Source organism: Pieris brassicae, chromosome 8 (assembly GCF_905147105.1).
Source record: "Pieris brassicae chromosome 8, ilPieBrab1.1, whole genome shotgun sequence".
Classification (NCBI taxonomy): domain Eukaryota; kingdom Metazoa; phylum Arthropoda; class Insecta; order Lepidoptera; family Pieridae; genus Pieris; species Pieris brassicae.
In genome coordinates, this window is record NC_059672.1 from 18308851 (window position 1) to 18325209 (window position 16359).

The following is a 16359-nucleotide window of genomic DNA, read 5'->3' on the forward strand; positions in this document are numbered from 1 at the left end:
GACTTTCTGTCGTTTAATGATTTAATTATCTTTGCAACTGATTTAGGGTCTGCGTACTGAAATCTCATACTAGTATTTTCTGCACGCTGGTAAGAGCTTTTATCTAACAGTGGATTTACACAGTTGGTTGCTATATTACTAATACTATTGTGGAAGGAAGTTGCAAAATTATTTGCAATATCTTTGCATGTAATATTTTGGTTTGCAAATGCGTTTTGTATAGCTACGTCCATGGATGTTTTAATTTTTCCTGTTAGTTGGTTTAATATGTCCCATAGATTTTTTAGATTATTTTTATTAGATTCTATATTGGTTCTAATTGTTTTATTTTTAGTTATATTTATTAATTTATTGACATAATGTCTGGTTTTGTTATATTTTTGTTTGAGTATTAAGTTGATTGGATCTTTTATATATTGAGTAAAAAGTTTATCTCTGTACTGACATGGTTTAATAATTCTATTATTAATCCAATGGTTACTATTTCGAAGAGAGTTAGATTTAAGTTTAACTGTAAATTCAGATTTTTTATATGCTTGAGTTAAGTTATTTTGTATGAAGTTGTATATACCAATCGGACACTTCATTTCTATTGTCGGCTTCCAATCAATTTGCTCTAGAAGGATCGTTAATTTATTATTATCAATTAATGTTTTATATGTTGGAACATCCTGTGGCTGTGTTTTAGTGCAAGCAAGCACGGTCGTTTTGTGCCAACCGCTGCCGTGTATAGGTCGTGAGTTTGGGATCGAGCGTATATGTGGTCTATGCATGATTTTGTAATGGTTCCTTTGTATAGTTCCGCCCTAGTGTAAGTTGTGATCCCACACATAAGGCCTAAACTGTGTAATGTGTTGCAATATTTATGTTTTATAGAATGTCTAGCTTTAGATTTATATTAACGTTTCCCAATAGATACAAGTCAATATTTTTCTGACAGTTGTTCTTAATAATATTATGAAGTTCGTCAATAAACAGGTTCTTGCTTAGGCTAGGTGGGCGGTAAATAGCACAAATGTGTGCAGTGTATTTTGTCTGAGTTGTGATGGTAAAAAGTATATTCTCGAAATGTTGGCTTTTTACAATTTGCATATTAAATTTATGTTTCTTTGTTACATATACTAAGATACCTCCACCTTTCCTACCATTTCTGAGTGCCGAAAACATATGGTATCCATCTTAATTATACAGACTTTATACAGATTCTATCAGAAATGTTTACCTCTGTAAGCACAATAACGTCAACAACGCCAGCCGCATATATACATTGCTCGAGACTAGCAAAGTATTTTATGATAGACCTTATGTTTATGTGTACACACAATAGATTTAAATGTCTACTGGGAATTTTACTCACAAAATCATTTATGTTTATACATTTTTCTAATTCACAAATATCACTAGTTAAACTATACATCTTAATAATAATAATTTATATGCATTTAATTGCCATTCTGTCTTTTTTTAACACTTGTATATCCAACACTGATCTTAGGTTTTGTATTTTAGTGTTTTCATTCTTTCTTGCACGCACCATACCGTTTTTAAACCATACGTATTTATATCCTTGTTTATTCTTTAATTCCTGTTTGGCTTCCCATAAAATGCTTTTGTTGTATTTAGTCATTGCTTCCCCGATGAATACTATTTTGTTATTGTTGGGTTCATAGGGGCAAACATCGGCCACCATAGTTTTAATGGTTTTTGCAGCTTTAATCCACTTTTCTTGGGTTGCTTTATCATTAAGTTTTACTTGTATAATGCCCGGTTGGTCGTTTTTACCTTGGTATCGCATTGTGTTACGGATTCCGTCGAAGGGCTGTTTAAGTTTTAATGCTACATTTTAAACAAATTTTCTCACGTTTTCTTCACTCGCAGGGGGGACGATTGCTATTTCTATAGAATTAGCAAGTTTCTCCTGTTCCATCTCATGGATACGCTGCTCCAATGCACCTACCCTCTATTCCAGATTGTTGTTTTTGTGTATTAGTTCTGTGTTTTTTCTTTCTAAAACTTTTATGGTGTTCTTTCTTCTTTCTAAACTTCTTTATAGTTTTTTCTACTTCCTTGGAAATTTTCTGTATTAGCCTCTTAGTGTCCATAGGTATATCCTCCTCTGCATCCTCTGTTAGATACAAGGAGGAGTTTCGCTTCGGGGATTCTTGTTGGATAATCGTTGTACATTCGATAAATCTCCTTTTGCGGGCCTTCTTTAAATGTGATAATTGATCCAAAATCTTGATTTCCGCCGGAAATGCTTCTTTTAATAGTGGTAAGATTTTATTTATCATCATTATCATCTTCACTAGAAGAATCTCAAATAGTGAAATTCACAAAAATGTCTTGATGCTACGAACGACTCTCCAATACTCAAATCCACGCTCGCAAAAGGACGCACAACCTCGCTGGATGGAGCGAGAACTAGGCAAAAATTGAACGGAGTAGTCGGTTCATTTTTCGCTTCCCGCTCCGCCTAGTTGACCTCGTTGCCAGTGGACGGCAAAATAAATTAGTTTAAAAACTCTTTTGCGGAAGGCAAAAAACTATTATCATTTCGTACTCATATCAAACTCCGTTCCGCCGGTCAACTATTTCTCGGACAACACTTACGCAGTGGTAAGCGGGCATAATGAGGAATTATGTTGTAAAGCACCGTGACGTACATGACGGCCCTGTCTTAGACCGCCGAGTTGTGGTCAAGCCAAATTTGCATAATTTGATTGCAAGAAATATTGTTGTTGTCTAATTTTGTTAAGTGTTCACTGAAAAATATTATACCTACATATTAATATAATCGGACTACAGGAAACTGTCCATCGTTCTACATATGAGCATTATTTAAGAGAATATTCGCCATCCACCACCACCATGTGGAACTAGCTAGCGACTTCAAGAAAAGAGCGTACCAATTCCTTAAAAGCCGGCAACGCATTTGTGAGGCCTATGTCATTGAGTGTTCATGAGCAGCGACATAAATTTGAACTGTAGGGAAAATAATTTCAAGTTGGAAAGTATTTTTTTAACCAATACTAAGTAGAAGTGTAAAATGTTAAATTTGGAAACATAAATTGAGTTTACATAAATTTTATTTACGTAATGTTTTTATATTAATATTAATCTGTTTAAATATATGATAATAAGATATGAAAACGCTAACATAACCATCACTTGGCGAAAACTAACTCCGAGTTTGACTTCGAACGTTTCTTGATACACAGAAAATTGTAAGTAACTGAAATGAGTAATAAAAAGACAATGTTCAAAACCTTTATTTTCAAAATTACAAGTAAAACCCTTAACATAATCCTTAAATCCATACAAATTAAAACAACGAAGCCGAGGTAATGAAACGTTAAAGTGAAAATTAAAGACTAAACTAAGCGAGAAAGCTAACTAAGCATATCGTGATACATTTTACGACCTCAACTTCTTGCGATTTAAAATAAACATTCGAAAATATATTCACGAAATCGATGGCACAAAAATTACATCTAAAAGTGAATCGAAGTATATCCTACGCGTTATCAGTCTCATTTGCATAATCGATATTTGATTAATTCTCGACTACCCTCAAATAACGTAAATACCCTCCATTTATATAAAAATAATTGAGTATTAAAATCGATCTGGGATCGAGTCAAGTATAGAACCTCTTCATTACAATACGAATTCGTCAACAAAAAGATATTTCATTAGGTTGTAAAACCTATTCTAAAATTATGTCCGGTTAAAACATGATAAGTTAGTCAAATAATCAGTCGATTAACAAATAAATACTATGAAACAACAAGTTTTTTTTTATTTGAATTTTTGTGGAACTAAAAAAAATTGGGATCTCAATTTTTTTAAACTGACAACAAATAACTTATTCAATTATTTTAAGTAGGAATAACTAAAAATATTCTTAAACTGTCCTAAACAATTATAATAAGCATTAAGTTGAATACAGCTAAGTTATCGAATTAACGAGTTCATGTTGAGAAGGGATTTAGCTGCCTTTGTGTCGACTGGATCTTTCTTCTTAGCGGGATCCAACATAAACACCTTCCAGAGGCTGAAATTTGACATTCGTTATTAACTAATTCAGTTTTTAGAGCGTCTAAATATCTGAATATTTACAATACTTATTTAATTTTAAAATCTCTTTTTTATAGAATTATAACTAGCTGCTATGCCACGGAAATATTCGCTTTTCGGAATAAAAACTCTTGGCCTAGTGGCTTCAGCGTGCGGCTCACATCCCTGAGGTCGTAGGTTCGATCCCGGCTGTGCAATAATGGATTTTATTTCTATGTGCGTGTTTAACATTAGCTCGAACGGTGAAGGAAAACATCGTGAGGAAACCGACTTGCCTTAGACCCAAAGAAGTCGACGGCGTGTGTCAGAGTCATGTGTCATGTCAAATGATTATGAACCAGATACAGAAATCTGAGGCCCAGACCTAAAAGGTTGTATCGCCATTGATTTATTTTTATTTTTAAAAAGTATTAATGAAACTGATGATGATGAAGACGGACACGAAGGGATGTTTCAGAACTTTTATTCCAATTTGATTTATTATTATTACCAAACGATGTCTTCACTGAACTCATTAAATTATTAATTTAATATTAGACATACTATTTTCCTATACAGGTGGAAAAAATCTAAAACAAATATCTTTTATGATCTATTTCAGATGCCATAAGCTAATACTTATATAATATACGTCAAATTTTTCAAATTTTTAAGACGGTTAAAGAGTGATATAATTTTTATTTTTAACATTAAAAATGTTAAGATAATCCTTAGATTCATAAATTAAAATAACCGCTCACCGTAAGGTCTCATCAGCCCCTGCGGAGAGAACCGAAGTGCCGTCTGGCGAGAGGCAGAGATGCAGCACACGAGCGACGTGTCCGGTGAGGTCTGCCACTCGGGCCATACTGGGGTACTTCCAAATCACGAGCTGGTTGTTGGCGTAGCCGTGCCCCGAGATCAACTCTTTGTAGTGGCTGCTCCATAAGATCGAACACACCTGGGTTCATACGGACATTAGGATTTACAAAAAAAGAAGATTTATAAAGCATACACGTGTGCAAATGACGGGAGAACTTAAGAAGGCGCAGCCCTAAGCAGATCCATGCACTTATAATATAATTACATATATAACATATATATAATAATAACAATAATAATATAATTAACACAGCCTAATAATAATAATAATAATATAATTAACACAGCCTAATAATAATATAGTTAACAGCGTTATAATAATATAATTATATAATTAAAACAGCCTAAGTATAATAATAATATAATTAACACGGCCGAAGTATAATAATAATATAATTAACACGGCCTAAGTATAATAATAATATAATTAAAACAGCCTAAGTATAATAATAATATAATTAACACGGCCGAAGTATAATAATAATATAATTAACACGGCCTAAGTATAATAATAATATAATTAACACAGCCTAATAATAATAATATAATTAACACAGCCTAATAATAATAATATAATTAACACAGCCTAATAATAATATAGTTAACACAGCCAGGTTACTAAAACGTCTTAATGGAGAACCTGAAAATGTCCACCGAGTCAATCTGTTAACCAACCGAACCGGACCAATCGAAACAGACTCAGATCAAATTCATTAAGTGTTCTAATGACAAGATCTTACGCGCGTAATATAATTAAAACAGCCTAAGTATAATAATAATATAGTTAACACAGCCAGGTTACTAAAACGTCTTAATGGAGAACCTGAAAATGTCCACCGAGTCAATCTGTTAACCAACCGAACCGGACCAATCGAAACAGACTCAGATCAAATTCATTAAGTGTTCTAATGACAAGATCTTACGCGCGTAATATAATTAAAACAGCCTAAGTATAATAATAATATAGTTAACACAGCCAGGTTACTAAAACGTCTTAATGGAGAACCTGAAAATGTCCACCGAGTCAATCTGTTAACCAACCGAACCGGACCAATCGAAACAGACTCAGATCAAATTCATTAAGTGTTCTAATGACAAGATCTTACGCGCGTAATATAATTAAAACAGCCTAAGTATAATAATAATATAGTTAACACAGCCAGGTTACTAAAACGTCTTAATGGAGAACCTGAAAATGTCCACCGAGTCAATCTGTTAACCAACCGAACCGGACCAATCGAAACAGACTCAGATCAAATTCATTAAGTGTTCTAATGACAAGATCTTACGCGCGTAATATAATTAAAACAGCCTAAGTATAATAATAATATAGTTAACACAGCCAGGTTACTAAAACGTCTTAATGGAGAACCTGAAAATGTCCACCGAGTCAATCTGTTAACCAACCGAACCGGACCAATCGAAACAGACTCAGATCAAATTCATTAAGTGTTCTAATGACAAGATCTTACGCGCGTAATATAATTAAAACAGCCTAAGTATAATAATAATATAGTTAACACAGCCAGGTTACTAAAACGTCTTAATGGAGAACCTGAAAATGTCCACCGAGTCAATCTGTTAACCAACCGAACCGGACCAATCGAAACAGACTCAGATCAAATTCATTAAGTGTTCTAATGACAAGATCTTACGCGCGTAATATAATTAAAACAGCCTAAGTATAATAATAATATAGTTAACACAGCCAGGTTACTAAAACGTCTTAATGGAGAACCTGAAAATGTCCACCGAGTCAATCTGTTAACCAACCGAACCGGACCAATCGAAACAGACTCAGATCAAATTCATTAAGTGTTCTAATGACAAGATCTTACGCGCGTAATATAATTAAAACAGCCTAAGTATAATAATAATATAGTTAACACAGCCAGGTTACTAAAACGTCTTAATGGAGAACCTGAAAATGTCCACCGAGTCAATCTGTTAACCAACCGAACCGGACCAATCGAAACAGACTCAGATCAAATTCATTAAGTGTTCTAATGACAAGATCTTACGCGCGTAATATAATTAAAACAGCCTAAGTATAATAATAATATAGTTAACACAGCCAGGTTACTAAAACGTCTTAATGGAGAACCTGAAAATGTCCACCGAGTCAATCTGTTAACCAACCGAACCGGACCAATCGAAACAGACTCAGATCAAATTCATTAAGTGTTCTAATGACAAGATCTTACGCGCGTAATATAATTAAAACAGCCTAAGTATAATAATAATATAGTTAACACAGCCAGGTTACTAAAACGTCTTAATGGAGAACCTGAAAATGTCCACCGAGTCAATCTGTTAACCAACCGAACCGGACCAATCGAAACAGACTCAGATCAAATTCATTAAGTGTTCTAATGACAAGATCTTACGCGCGTAATATAATTAAAACAGCCTAAGTATAATAATAATATAGTTAACACAGCCAGGTTACTAAAACGTCTTAATGGAGAACCTGAAAATGTCCACCGAGTCAATCTGTTAACCAACCGAACCGGACCAATCGAAACAGACTCAGATCAAATTCATTAAGTGTTCTAATGACAAGATCTTACGCGCGTAATATAATTAAAACAGCCTAAGTATAATAATAATATAGTTAACACAGCCAGGTTACTAAAACGTCTTAATGGAGAACCTGAAAATGTCCACCGAGTCAATCTGTTAACCAACCGAACCGGACCAATCGAAACAGACTCAGATCAAATTCATTAAGGGTTCTAATGACAAGATCTTACGCGCGTTGCGAGAGCTTATCAGTCTGTTTCGAGAGATCTTCGAAAATGGACATGGAAGACGGTATTTTAGTTACTGGTTTATACCAGTTATTGATGATAATGATATGATATTATTATCATGTTCAGATCTACTCATTTTTCATATCTTAAGATTTACTCCTTTTTAACTGAATACGAAAACAAGTCACAAAAACGTGCAATCGCGATGGAAGCGCGCGCTGAACGGACGTTACATAGCTATCAAAGCACGCGTTGCGTAAACGCGCTCATATGATTGGTGGCGATTTAAAAACGCGTGTCAAAGTTTTGCCATCTGTACATGGTCTTAAATGATGAGCTTGTGCTTGTGCACGTTTGTACGTGAGACAATAAAAGGGATATTTGTTTCTAGTCAACCTTGTACTAGTGGTTAGGGATTTAACCAAACAATTCCGTATGAATATCAATATGCATTATATGAAAATACACTACCATCTATGGAGTCGCGTAATTAAAGCGAAAATTCTGATTATTATGTGTACAGGAAATTACGAGTATTTTGCGGCATGATACATTATAGCGTTATAATACTTGCAAACATAGATAATGCTGTGGTGTGAGACATTTAGTTCTTTGGACTTTTTATTAATAAACGAATGCTTAAACAATTAGACGAAACTTAAATTAATAAATATTTGTATATTGTATCATATTTTTAAACTGTTTCAACAAATATATTATAGAAAAGGTTTTTTCACGTTTAAGACGCCATGGGGATAATTCTCGAAGGCCCTAGGTTAAATTTTCGACCAAAAATATATTTTTTTTAAATTGATAGACACGACTTTGCCTCGTCTATGCCTTAAATTATAAAGTATTTTTTAAAGAATACCTGTGATTTAGTGTCAACAGTAGATAAGTTAGCCCCAGTGTTAACATTCCATATGCGAATAGTTCTATCAGCTGTTCCTCCACCAGAAGCCAGGATGCCGTTGCTCCAAGGGCACCAGGCCAGGCCCTTCACTGCTGCCAGGTGACTTCTGCAAGTATTTTAACATTGATTAGTCAATAAAGACGTGACTTTCAAAAAAATCAAATGATGTTTGAAATGCATAATTTTTTTGACGTCTAATAAATCGATAAACGCCGGCTGCACGCACGAAAAAGCATGACACATTGTCCCGTTACGCTCATTGTACGCTCGCGCCGCATCTATCTCTCTTCCTCTCGAAGACTTAAGTATGCCATAATTTCGTCAATGCCTTGTTATGACGTTTTCACGTTAAACTATCGTCCGGAAACCGATATACAGGCAAAAATTTGTAATAGTCAGTTTTAATATATAATAAATAACGTCCGGAAACCGATATACAGGCAAAAATTTGTAATAGTCAGTTTTAATATATAATAAATAACGTCCGGAAACCGATTTACAGGCAAAAATTTGTAATAGTAAGTTTTTTAATAAATAACGTCCGTCACGCTCAAAAAATGGTTATTTGCAGAAATTTACACCATTTAGAACTATTCAATACATGTCTACGTCATTTAGGGAATGTCAAAAAAAAATTATTTTATATATTAGGTCTGGTAGGCTATGAATTCCTCAAATTCATTATTTATTAAATGGACTGAAACATTTTAAAATTCCATCCAGCATTTCCTGTGCACCAATAGACGTTTTTTTAAGTATGTCTTTATTTGTTCAAATTCGTGTGTTCAACCAAAAAAATAATCGTTCTAAATTTTGTCTCATACCTTGTATGGGAGCTTTCGTGGCGGTAGAAAGTTGACAAGTGTGTAATTTTACGGGTTAAAATTAAGGTTAAATAATAAACTAAGTTAAAATTTTTGAAAAACAGTTAATTTCAGATTTATGTTGTCAAGTGAATTTAATTAGGAAAATTAGAGTTTTAGTAACAAATATGTACTAACCGAAATGAATACAAATACTGTGTTTGCGTATAATGGTGACCCTGTGCGAGAGGCCATATGTTCAGTTCATTGTCATTTCCACCCGAAGCCAAGTATTTTCCATCCGGAGACCACTTGAGGTTACAAATCTGGAAAAATAGTTAATACTATTAGAAGCGAGTACTAACAAATATTAGAAGTAAAGAGATAACTTTGATGTAAAGAAATTTTGTTTCTTTAAGAAGAAAAATTTGTCTGCTTAGAAGTTGACAAACAAAGTTATTTAATAGCGCAAAGATTTATTTCTCAATAATATTAATTACACACCTCCTGCGTATGCGCATTAATAGTAGCGACGTTATGATCCCGTTGCCTCACATCGTGGTGTACGATGTTTCCGTCTCTTGAACCACTCGATACTACATAGAGGTTCCAGGCCAAGGAACCTACGCGAGCACTGTGGCCATCCATCACCTTAAAAGCGATTAAATAAGTTTTTAAATATGATATTTTTTATTAAATTGTACTGAGAAAAAGTTAAGAAAAATATGAAATTAGATTGTTTAATCATTAATTTATATATATAGGCTAAAGAGTTAAACACTAACTACTACTACTAACTACCGTCAAAGGCAACTACCAATAGTCGAAATAAAAAATATGCATTAGTAAAGGAAAGCTAGAGGCTAATAACATTATGCTGCTGTCTTGGGAAGCGCACCAACACATCAATCCTGACCCAACTCCGCATACAGACTCTTCTATCTACCATTTGCCTACAGGGAATCCTATCTTATTTCGGCAATACAATGCGCAGAGGCGATACGAAGTGAAACTAATCGTGGTTGGTGATACAGAAGGCAAAAGATCACATGGCCGTTCACCAACCAAATGGAACAATCCAGTGAAAGACTCATCGTCCTCAAAACTGTACACTGTCATAAGGCGCTGGTCAGAAACCGATGGAAATAGATAGTCTGCTCCAGATACTTCCATGCTCTCCACTACGCTTTGACATGCAGTGCCGATTGAATAGAGCTATCATGAGGGAAACAAGTCTTTATCAAACTTCCTATGCATGAGAAGATTGACTTAGATTACCTGTTACGGATCAAATGTTATTCTTAACAAGATATTATGTTCTGTGCCATGGTCCTATTTAATATTAAACCACATTCCACCATACATACCCTCAACCTCTTTATCTTCTCACAATCCCATAACTCTACAACACCGGAAGACAGCCCAACGGCTAAGTGTGAGCCACTGCCTTGAACCCATTGTACTGAACAAACAGGGTCATTGCCCTCTAAGCACATTAGTTCCTCAATTTGTCCAGTTCCAGCATTCCACAAATATACCGCATTGCCCAAAGCAACCGCTAAGATGTTTGATGCGCTCCAGTCAAGGATGTTGAGGTCTGAAAACCAAATTTTAATAGAAGCATGCGAATATTTTTATAGTACAGAACAGCCATTATAATGGATAAATTATAAAACCTTCTTTATTATTTTAGATTATAAAATGCAAAAGAAAAGGAAATACAAGAATTACATAAGTCACAATTGAGCAGGGTAAGTAATTTTTATGCAGAAGAGTTTTATGTTAGGGAGGTAGCCATCATATGTATTCAGGCAGCCTATTCCACAACTTAATGGAGGAAATCCGAAATGAATTGCCTAAGAAGGATGAGGTGGAATGGAATTTCCAATAAGCATCTATTGGAGGAGCGTAACATATAGTTATAAGGACTTGAGAATAAATAGGTTCTATTTCAATTTAAAAAAAGGTTAGTTTGTTGTATTAGCACCCATTAATTTTACTTTATAAATAGAAAGTAAAATACAAAACATACAAGTTTAAATTATAAAAATATACTAATGTATCAATTGTAGACTCAAGACTGGCTATTAAAAACATTCTCATTTTAAATTATATAGTGTACTTACAAAAGTCATCTACAATATCAGGGGCATCGAGAATTCTATCTGGACTGTGTGGTATGTAGCGAGATGTGTTTTTAACAGTTGATGGAACTTTAGCCTGTAAAGTATTAGGAGAGAGTTAAGCATGACATCATGCAACATATAAAAAATAAATTTACTACTTTCAAAATTACATTACATTGAGAAAATGTGATTTTTTGTTATTGACTTGAAAGTATAAATTAGACAAAAATCAATTGTAGTGATAAATACAATATTATTACTTAATTTTTCTAAAGCAGAAACAATCTTTTGTCTAATGTATGTTATTCTAAAGATTACCTGTGAGTACACCACTCTTAGTCTATTCTGATAGCCTTCAGGAGCTGCAGGAGCCTTACAAGTATACTGCAGAAGACGGCCTTGGTCTGTTTCTCCTAATGCCTTGCTGAGAGCTTCAGTAGCAAGGGTTGGTTCATCAGATTTTTCCTCTTCACGGGTTAACTAATCAACAAAAGGTTTACATAAATCCATAAATTAAAATAAAATACTAAAGATAAAATTTTGGTACCTACCATGTAATGGCAGAGATCATAGTTTGTGTTGCTTCTTGATGGTATAAATCTATCAGCCTTGTTTGGAGTCTTTGAAGCCTTGTTTGGTGTTGGAGTTGTTGAACGACCTATAATACACACTCTGTTACATGCAATGAAAAGTAAAGTAAACATAAAATGCTTATGACAAATTAAAGATTACCTGGAGATTTATTCTTCGATGGAGTCTTTTTATTCTTTCGTATGTCAGCCCGCGTCGGAGTTTTGTTTGCAGATAGAACACTGTTATTGCAACTCTGATTAGCGGATACAGATAGTTTGTGCATAGATTGATTGATTCCGCTCAAATTAGCATTCGATATATTTTTTGAGGTGCTTAGAGTCGGATTCATGTTTTCGGCGCCACTTTTTTTCACCCAACGTTGAAGAGGGCCGCGTGTAATCGGTCCATCTATAGTTGCCAAGCTATTTAGTTCATTTAAATAGTTGAATTGTGCCATTTGTAATACTATACAGGTACAGGAACTTTAGACCACAATTTATAATGTCAAACAAACATTAAATAAAAATTGACCTGCTAGATAGTCACTAGATTAAAACAAAATAACGATTGAATCCGTTGGATAAGTTATAATCGGTTTAATAAGACACTATAGGGGGGAAAACACCGTAAGAAACTTGAAAAATCCGCATCAGGATTAAATTCCTAAGCAACTAGTGTAAAAATTGTCTAGGCAACATCGAAACATTTATAACGATGGCCGTTTAATTTTTGAATTTGAAAATGAAGAATGAATGTGAATTGTCAATAAATTCTGTCAATCTGTCAAGATTAACCATAAAATAGCCTGACAGCAACTATAGTGCTATAAGCTATTGCACATTACTATATCTATATTAAAGATAGCTCTTGCTGTTATTAAAAATATTAAATTTTTATCAATTGTGACAATTACGTTATATTGTGCTGAGATAACCTCGCATAGTATGAAAAATAAAGAGTTATTGAGAATAATCAGTATAGAACATGGGTTTATAGAGTAAAATAACTCGTAAATAATGACACTTTTATCAAAAATTCTATAATTGAGAATATTATGTCAAATCATACAAAACGGTCACAGATTAAATATATCTTTGCTTGTCTAATCACAATATTAGTAACTGACTGAAAGGCGGACAACTGAACAGCGATGGTCAAGACTTCAGCGTGAATCGTCGTCTATAATTAGCTTAGCCCACTTCTCAATATAATCGAAGGCACTCAGATGAAATTTAGTAGCACCGACCCCGAGACTGCATTACCTTATATATTAAGGCCTGTCGAAGTTTTGCCAAAAACATAAGACCTGCCACCTGGGCCTTAGAATAAATGAATCACCCAACGACGAGTTCAGCCGACAGGGTTAGGGCCAAGTAACTTGAGTCAGCTACTTCCAAAGAAATATACCGGAAGACTGGACTCAATCTAAAAGCTCCTATATTTATTAATTAGACAGACCTGGGTTTTATTTCTATTAAATTGGACTAGGTTCGTATCGCACTATTGCCTCCCTTAAGGCAATTAAGACGTACAACCATGGCCTCCTTTTCAGATTGAATAACGCGTCAACGCTATAGCGTTTGATAAAATAGTTCTATGATCGGCATAGTCAAAAATATTTGATTGTAGCATGTCGTTAGATGTATTATCTATATTTTTTTTTATAATTATTGTTAAGTATTAGAAGTAAGGCAGGAACTCAATATTTATTTGGTACATCAAATTTTATAACAACTATAATTTAAAAAAATCATAATAGTGTAGTTTTATAAGCGTAGCGAGTTTCTGAATCTTTGGAGTTACGCCTCAACAGTTACGTTGCATTCAATCGTTACATAGCAATTAACATTATATTATTTAGCTTATATTCTATTGTTGTACACGAGTGGTTAATAAAGCGTACAGATTAAATCCCTTGTTATTTAGACTAATATGGTAATCGTATACATTGAAGTGTCAACATATTCTTTTAATATTAGTTTTTTTTAATGAACTAGTGCCGCCCATGGTTTACGCATCATCAGGAGGGTTGCTGATGTAATGCTGTATGTAACCGTCTCTTGTATGATCTGGTCTATATGGAACAATATGAAATGAAAGGATATCATAAGTACAATTTTATTCATAAATGTAAAGAATAATTCACAAAATAATGTTTCTATAATCTAAAATATTACTGTAAACATTGCAATATCTCTACCAAAAGATGATAATTCTTTTCGTACTTTATTCGCTAAAATTACATAATTCAAATCATTATAAAAATCATAAGTCAGAAACGGATTTTGTCTAGTCACAACTTAAAAAGACGAATTAAAATTAGGAACAAAAAATGCAATAATTGAGCATTAAATAGTTATCACGACATTACACTACAACAATCTCGTTTCATTATAAAATTGGGATAAACTTCAATCACTGATAGCACCATCAATTATTACATTACAACTTCCCACATGTATATTGAGTAACATTTTTTTTTAAATGGCAACATTTCCCACAGTGCCCTCAAAATACGTGCGGGTAGCCATCATTAAAATCTCACCCTTATTCTCTATGACTATTTACAGGCATCCTACCAAAAATGGCACTGTTTTGTTATTTGCATAAAATCGAACTGGCAACTATTTTTCTATCTGGGACGGTCACGAAGGCAGTGATAAAACTTTATAAATCATAAATCTTTTCAATCGCGTTCAATAATATATTTGTGGTGGGATTTAACATTTTTTTATAATTACGTAATTATGACCTCAGATACATCTCAATAAAACTTATAAAAAAGACTTGTCATGGCCGAAGTTTACGTAACATTACGAGTTACGAATAGCTTATCACATAGAAGAATTAAATGGAAGACAAAGATAGATATTCTTTTTAAAATTAGCCATGAATAAAGTAAAATTTCAATTCACATATAAAAGACAGACACAATGGGTAAGAGAACTCAGCGCAAGTTCCGGTTTTGTTCTGTCTTAATAGGCACATTAAATTTATGTGTCTTAATGTTTCCATTATTAGGAAAATTGAATAATGAACATCTGAAGTTAGTCCTCACAAAGGTTTACGTAGTGGAATGTAAGCATTTTGCAAAATTTAAAACCTAAACTAAAATGCCTTTAAGAAAATCGTTGTCTAAAACGTTAATTGTTCTAATTTATCTAATAAATTTGCTTACTGAGATCGAAAAGCACTAAACATCTCGCAAACATTAAAATTATAAAAATTAACTTAAAATAATTATTGTTCATAGTTTACGTATAAAATTACTATAAAGTTGAGACAACGTTTGTGACAATAAATGCCGATTTACATTAAGAGCAAAAATTCGATATTATTAATGACACTGGAAATGGCATACATGAGACAATTGTCTTTAAGAACAATGTAATATTGTTAAAATGTGTTAATACGCCATTTCTAGTAACTTTCACGGTTATTATAATAAAACTAATGATCACTATGTAAATGCACCAGAATAGACGATGGCAGTTTAGAGTATATAGCATTTAAATTGTTGCAAAATGCTATATAGCATATAGCATACAATGCTATATAGCATATAGCATTTTGCAACAATTGTATAGCAACAATTTAAACCATCTTTTATTCGATATTGAATAGGCGGAGTTTTGACAACTTGAAGGAATATGAAACAAAAACGTTATCTAATACAACCGTTACAAAGACTTCGCAGTAATGTTAAATTACTGTAAGCTGTGGGAAAATCGAGTTTCTCTAAATTATTGATTTATTTTATATTTTTGTAAAGCAATATTAAATTTCCTAAAAATTCAGGAAGTAACTCGAGCCTTAAAATTGTAAGGCTTTTATGCTTAAGGCGAGTTGGCGTCCATAAGTGACATAATGTGAACGTGTCCGGGATTGTCAACTGTCACAAAGCACGAGAACTTGTCATCGTGACATAAGGTTTTGGCGTACATACCGGATAGTTTGATACAAGCCAGTATTTCTTTGCGTTTTGAACCTTCTTTGCATCTGTGAAAAAATAGTTTAAATTGACTATCATAGTTAAAAAATCCTAAAATGAGTCAGAAACTCGATGTATCCGAAACGACTAAACTGATTTTGATGAAACTTGTAGTATTCCCTACATTCAAACTTTTAATTTCTGAGAAATTTATCGACAAAGCATAAACATACCTTATCATATAAAAATATTGTGTTCAACAATATCAAATTGGTTTTTAAAAATCGGTAAAAATTAACCATGAAATAAGACTTATAAAAAG

General features: G+C 33.4%; 2 protein-coding genes across 7 annotated transcripts in view; both read right to left on the reverse strand.

The window, feature by feature from the left end:
* Window positions 1-3253: 3253 nt before the first annotated feature.
* On the reverse strand, window positions 3254-12840 carry LOC123713480 (cell division cycle protein 20 homolog). The gene is made up of 10 exons (XM_045667162.1): window positions 12266-12840; window positions 12085-12191; window positions 11852-12013; window positions 11534-11627; window positions 10775-11004; window positions 9912-10058; window positions 9606-9733; window positions 8563-8710; window positions 4818-5017; window positions 3254-4054 (listed from the first exon to the last, which is right to left on the reverse strand). Exons 1-10 carry the CDS (start codon window positions 12561-12563, stop codon window positions 3955-3957), a joined length of 1614 nt encoding a protein of 537 aa, XP_045523118.1. The 5' UTR covers window positions 12564-12840; the 3' UTR covers window positions 3254-3954.
* A 1956-nt stretch (window positions 12841-14796) lies between these two features.
* LOC123712738 (apoptotic protease-activating factor 1) overlaps window positions 14797-16359 on the reverse strand; it is a 31098-nt gene continuing 29535 nt past the window's right edge. For all 6 annotated transcript variants that reach the window (XM_045665983.1, XM_045665977.1, XM_045665981.1 and 3 more), the window contains one exon: window positions 14797-16105. In XM_045665983.1, coding sequence (XP_045521939.1) covers window positions 15943-16105 — 163 coding nt within the window. In that variant the 3' untranslated portion in view covers window positions 14797-15942. The remainder of the gene's footprint in view (window positions 16106-16359) is intronic.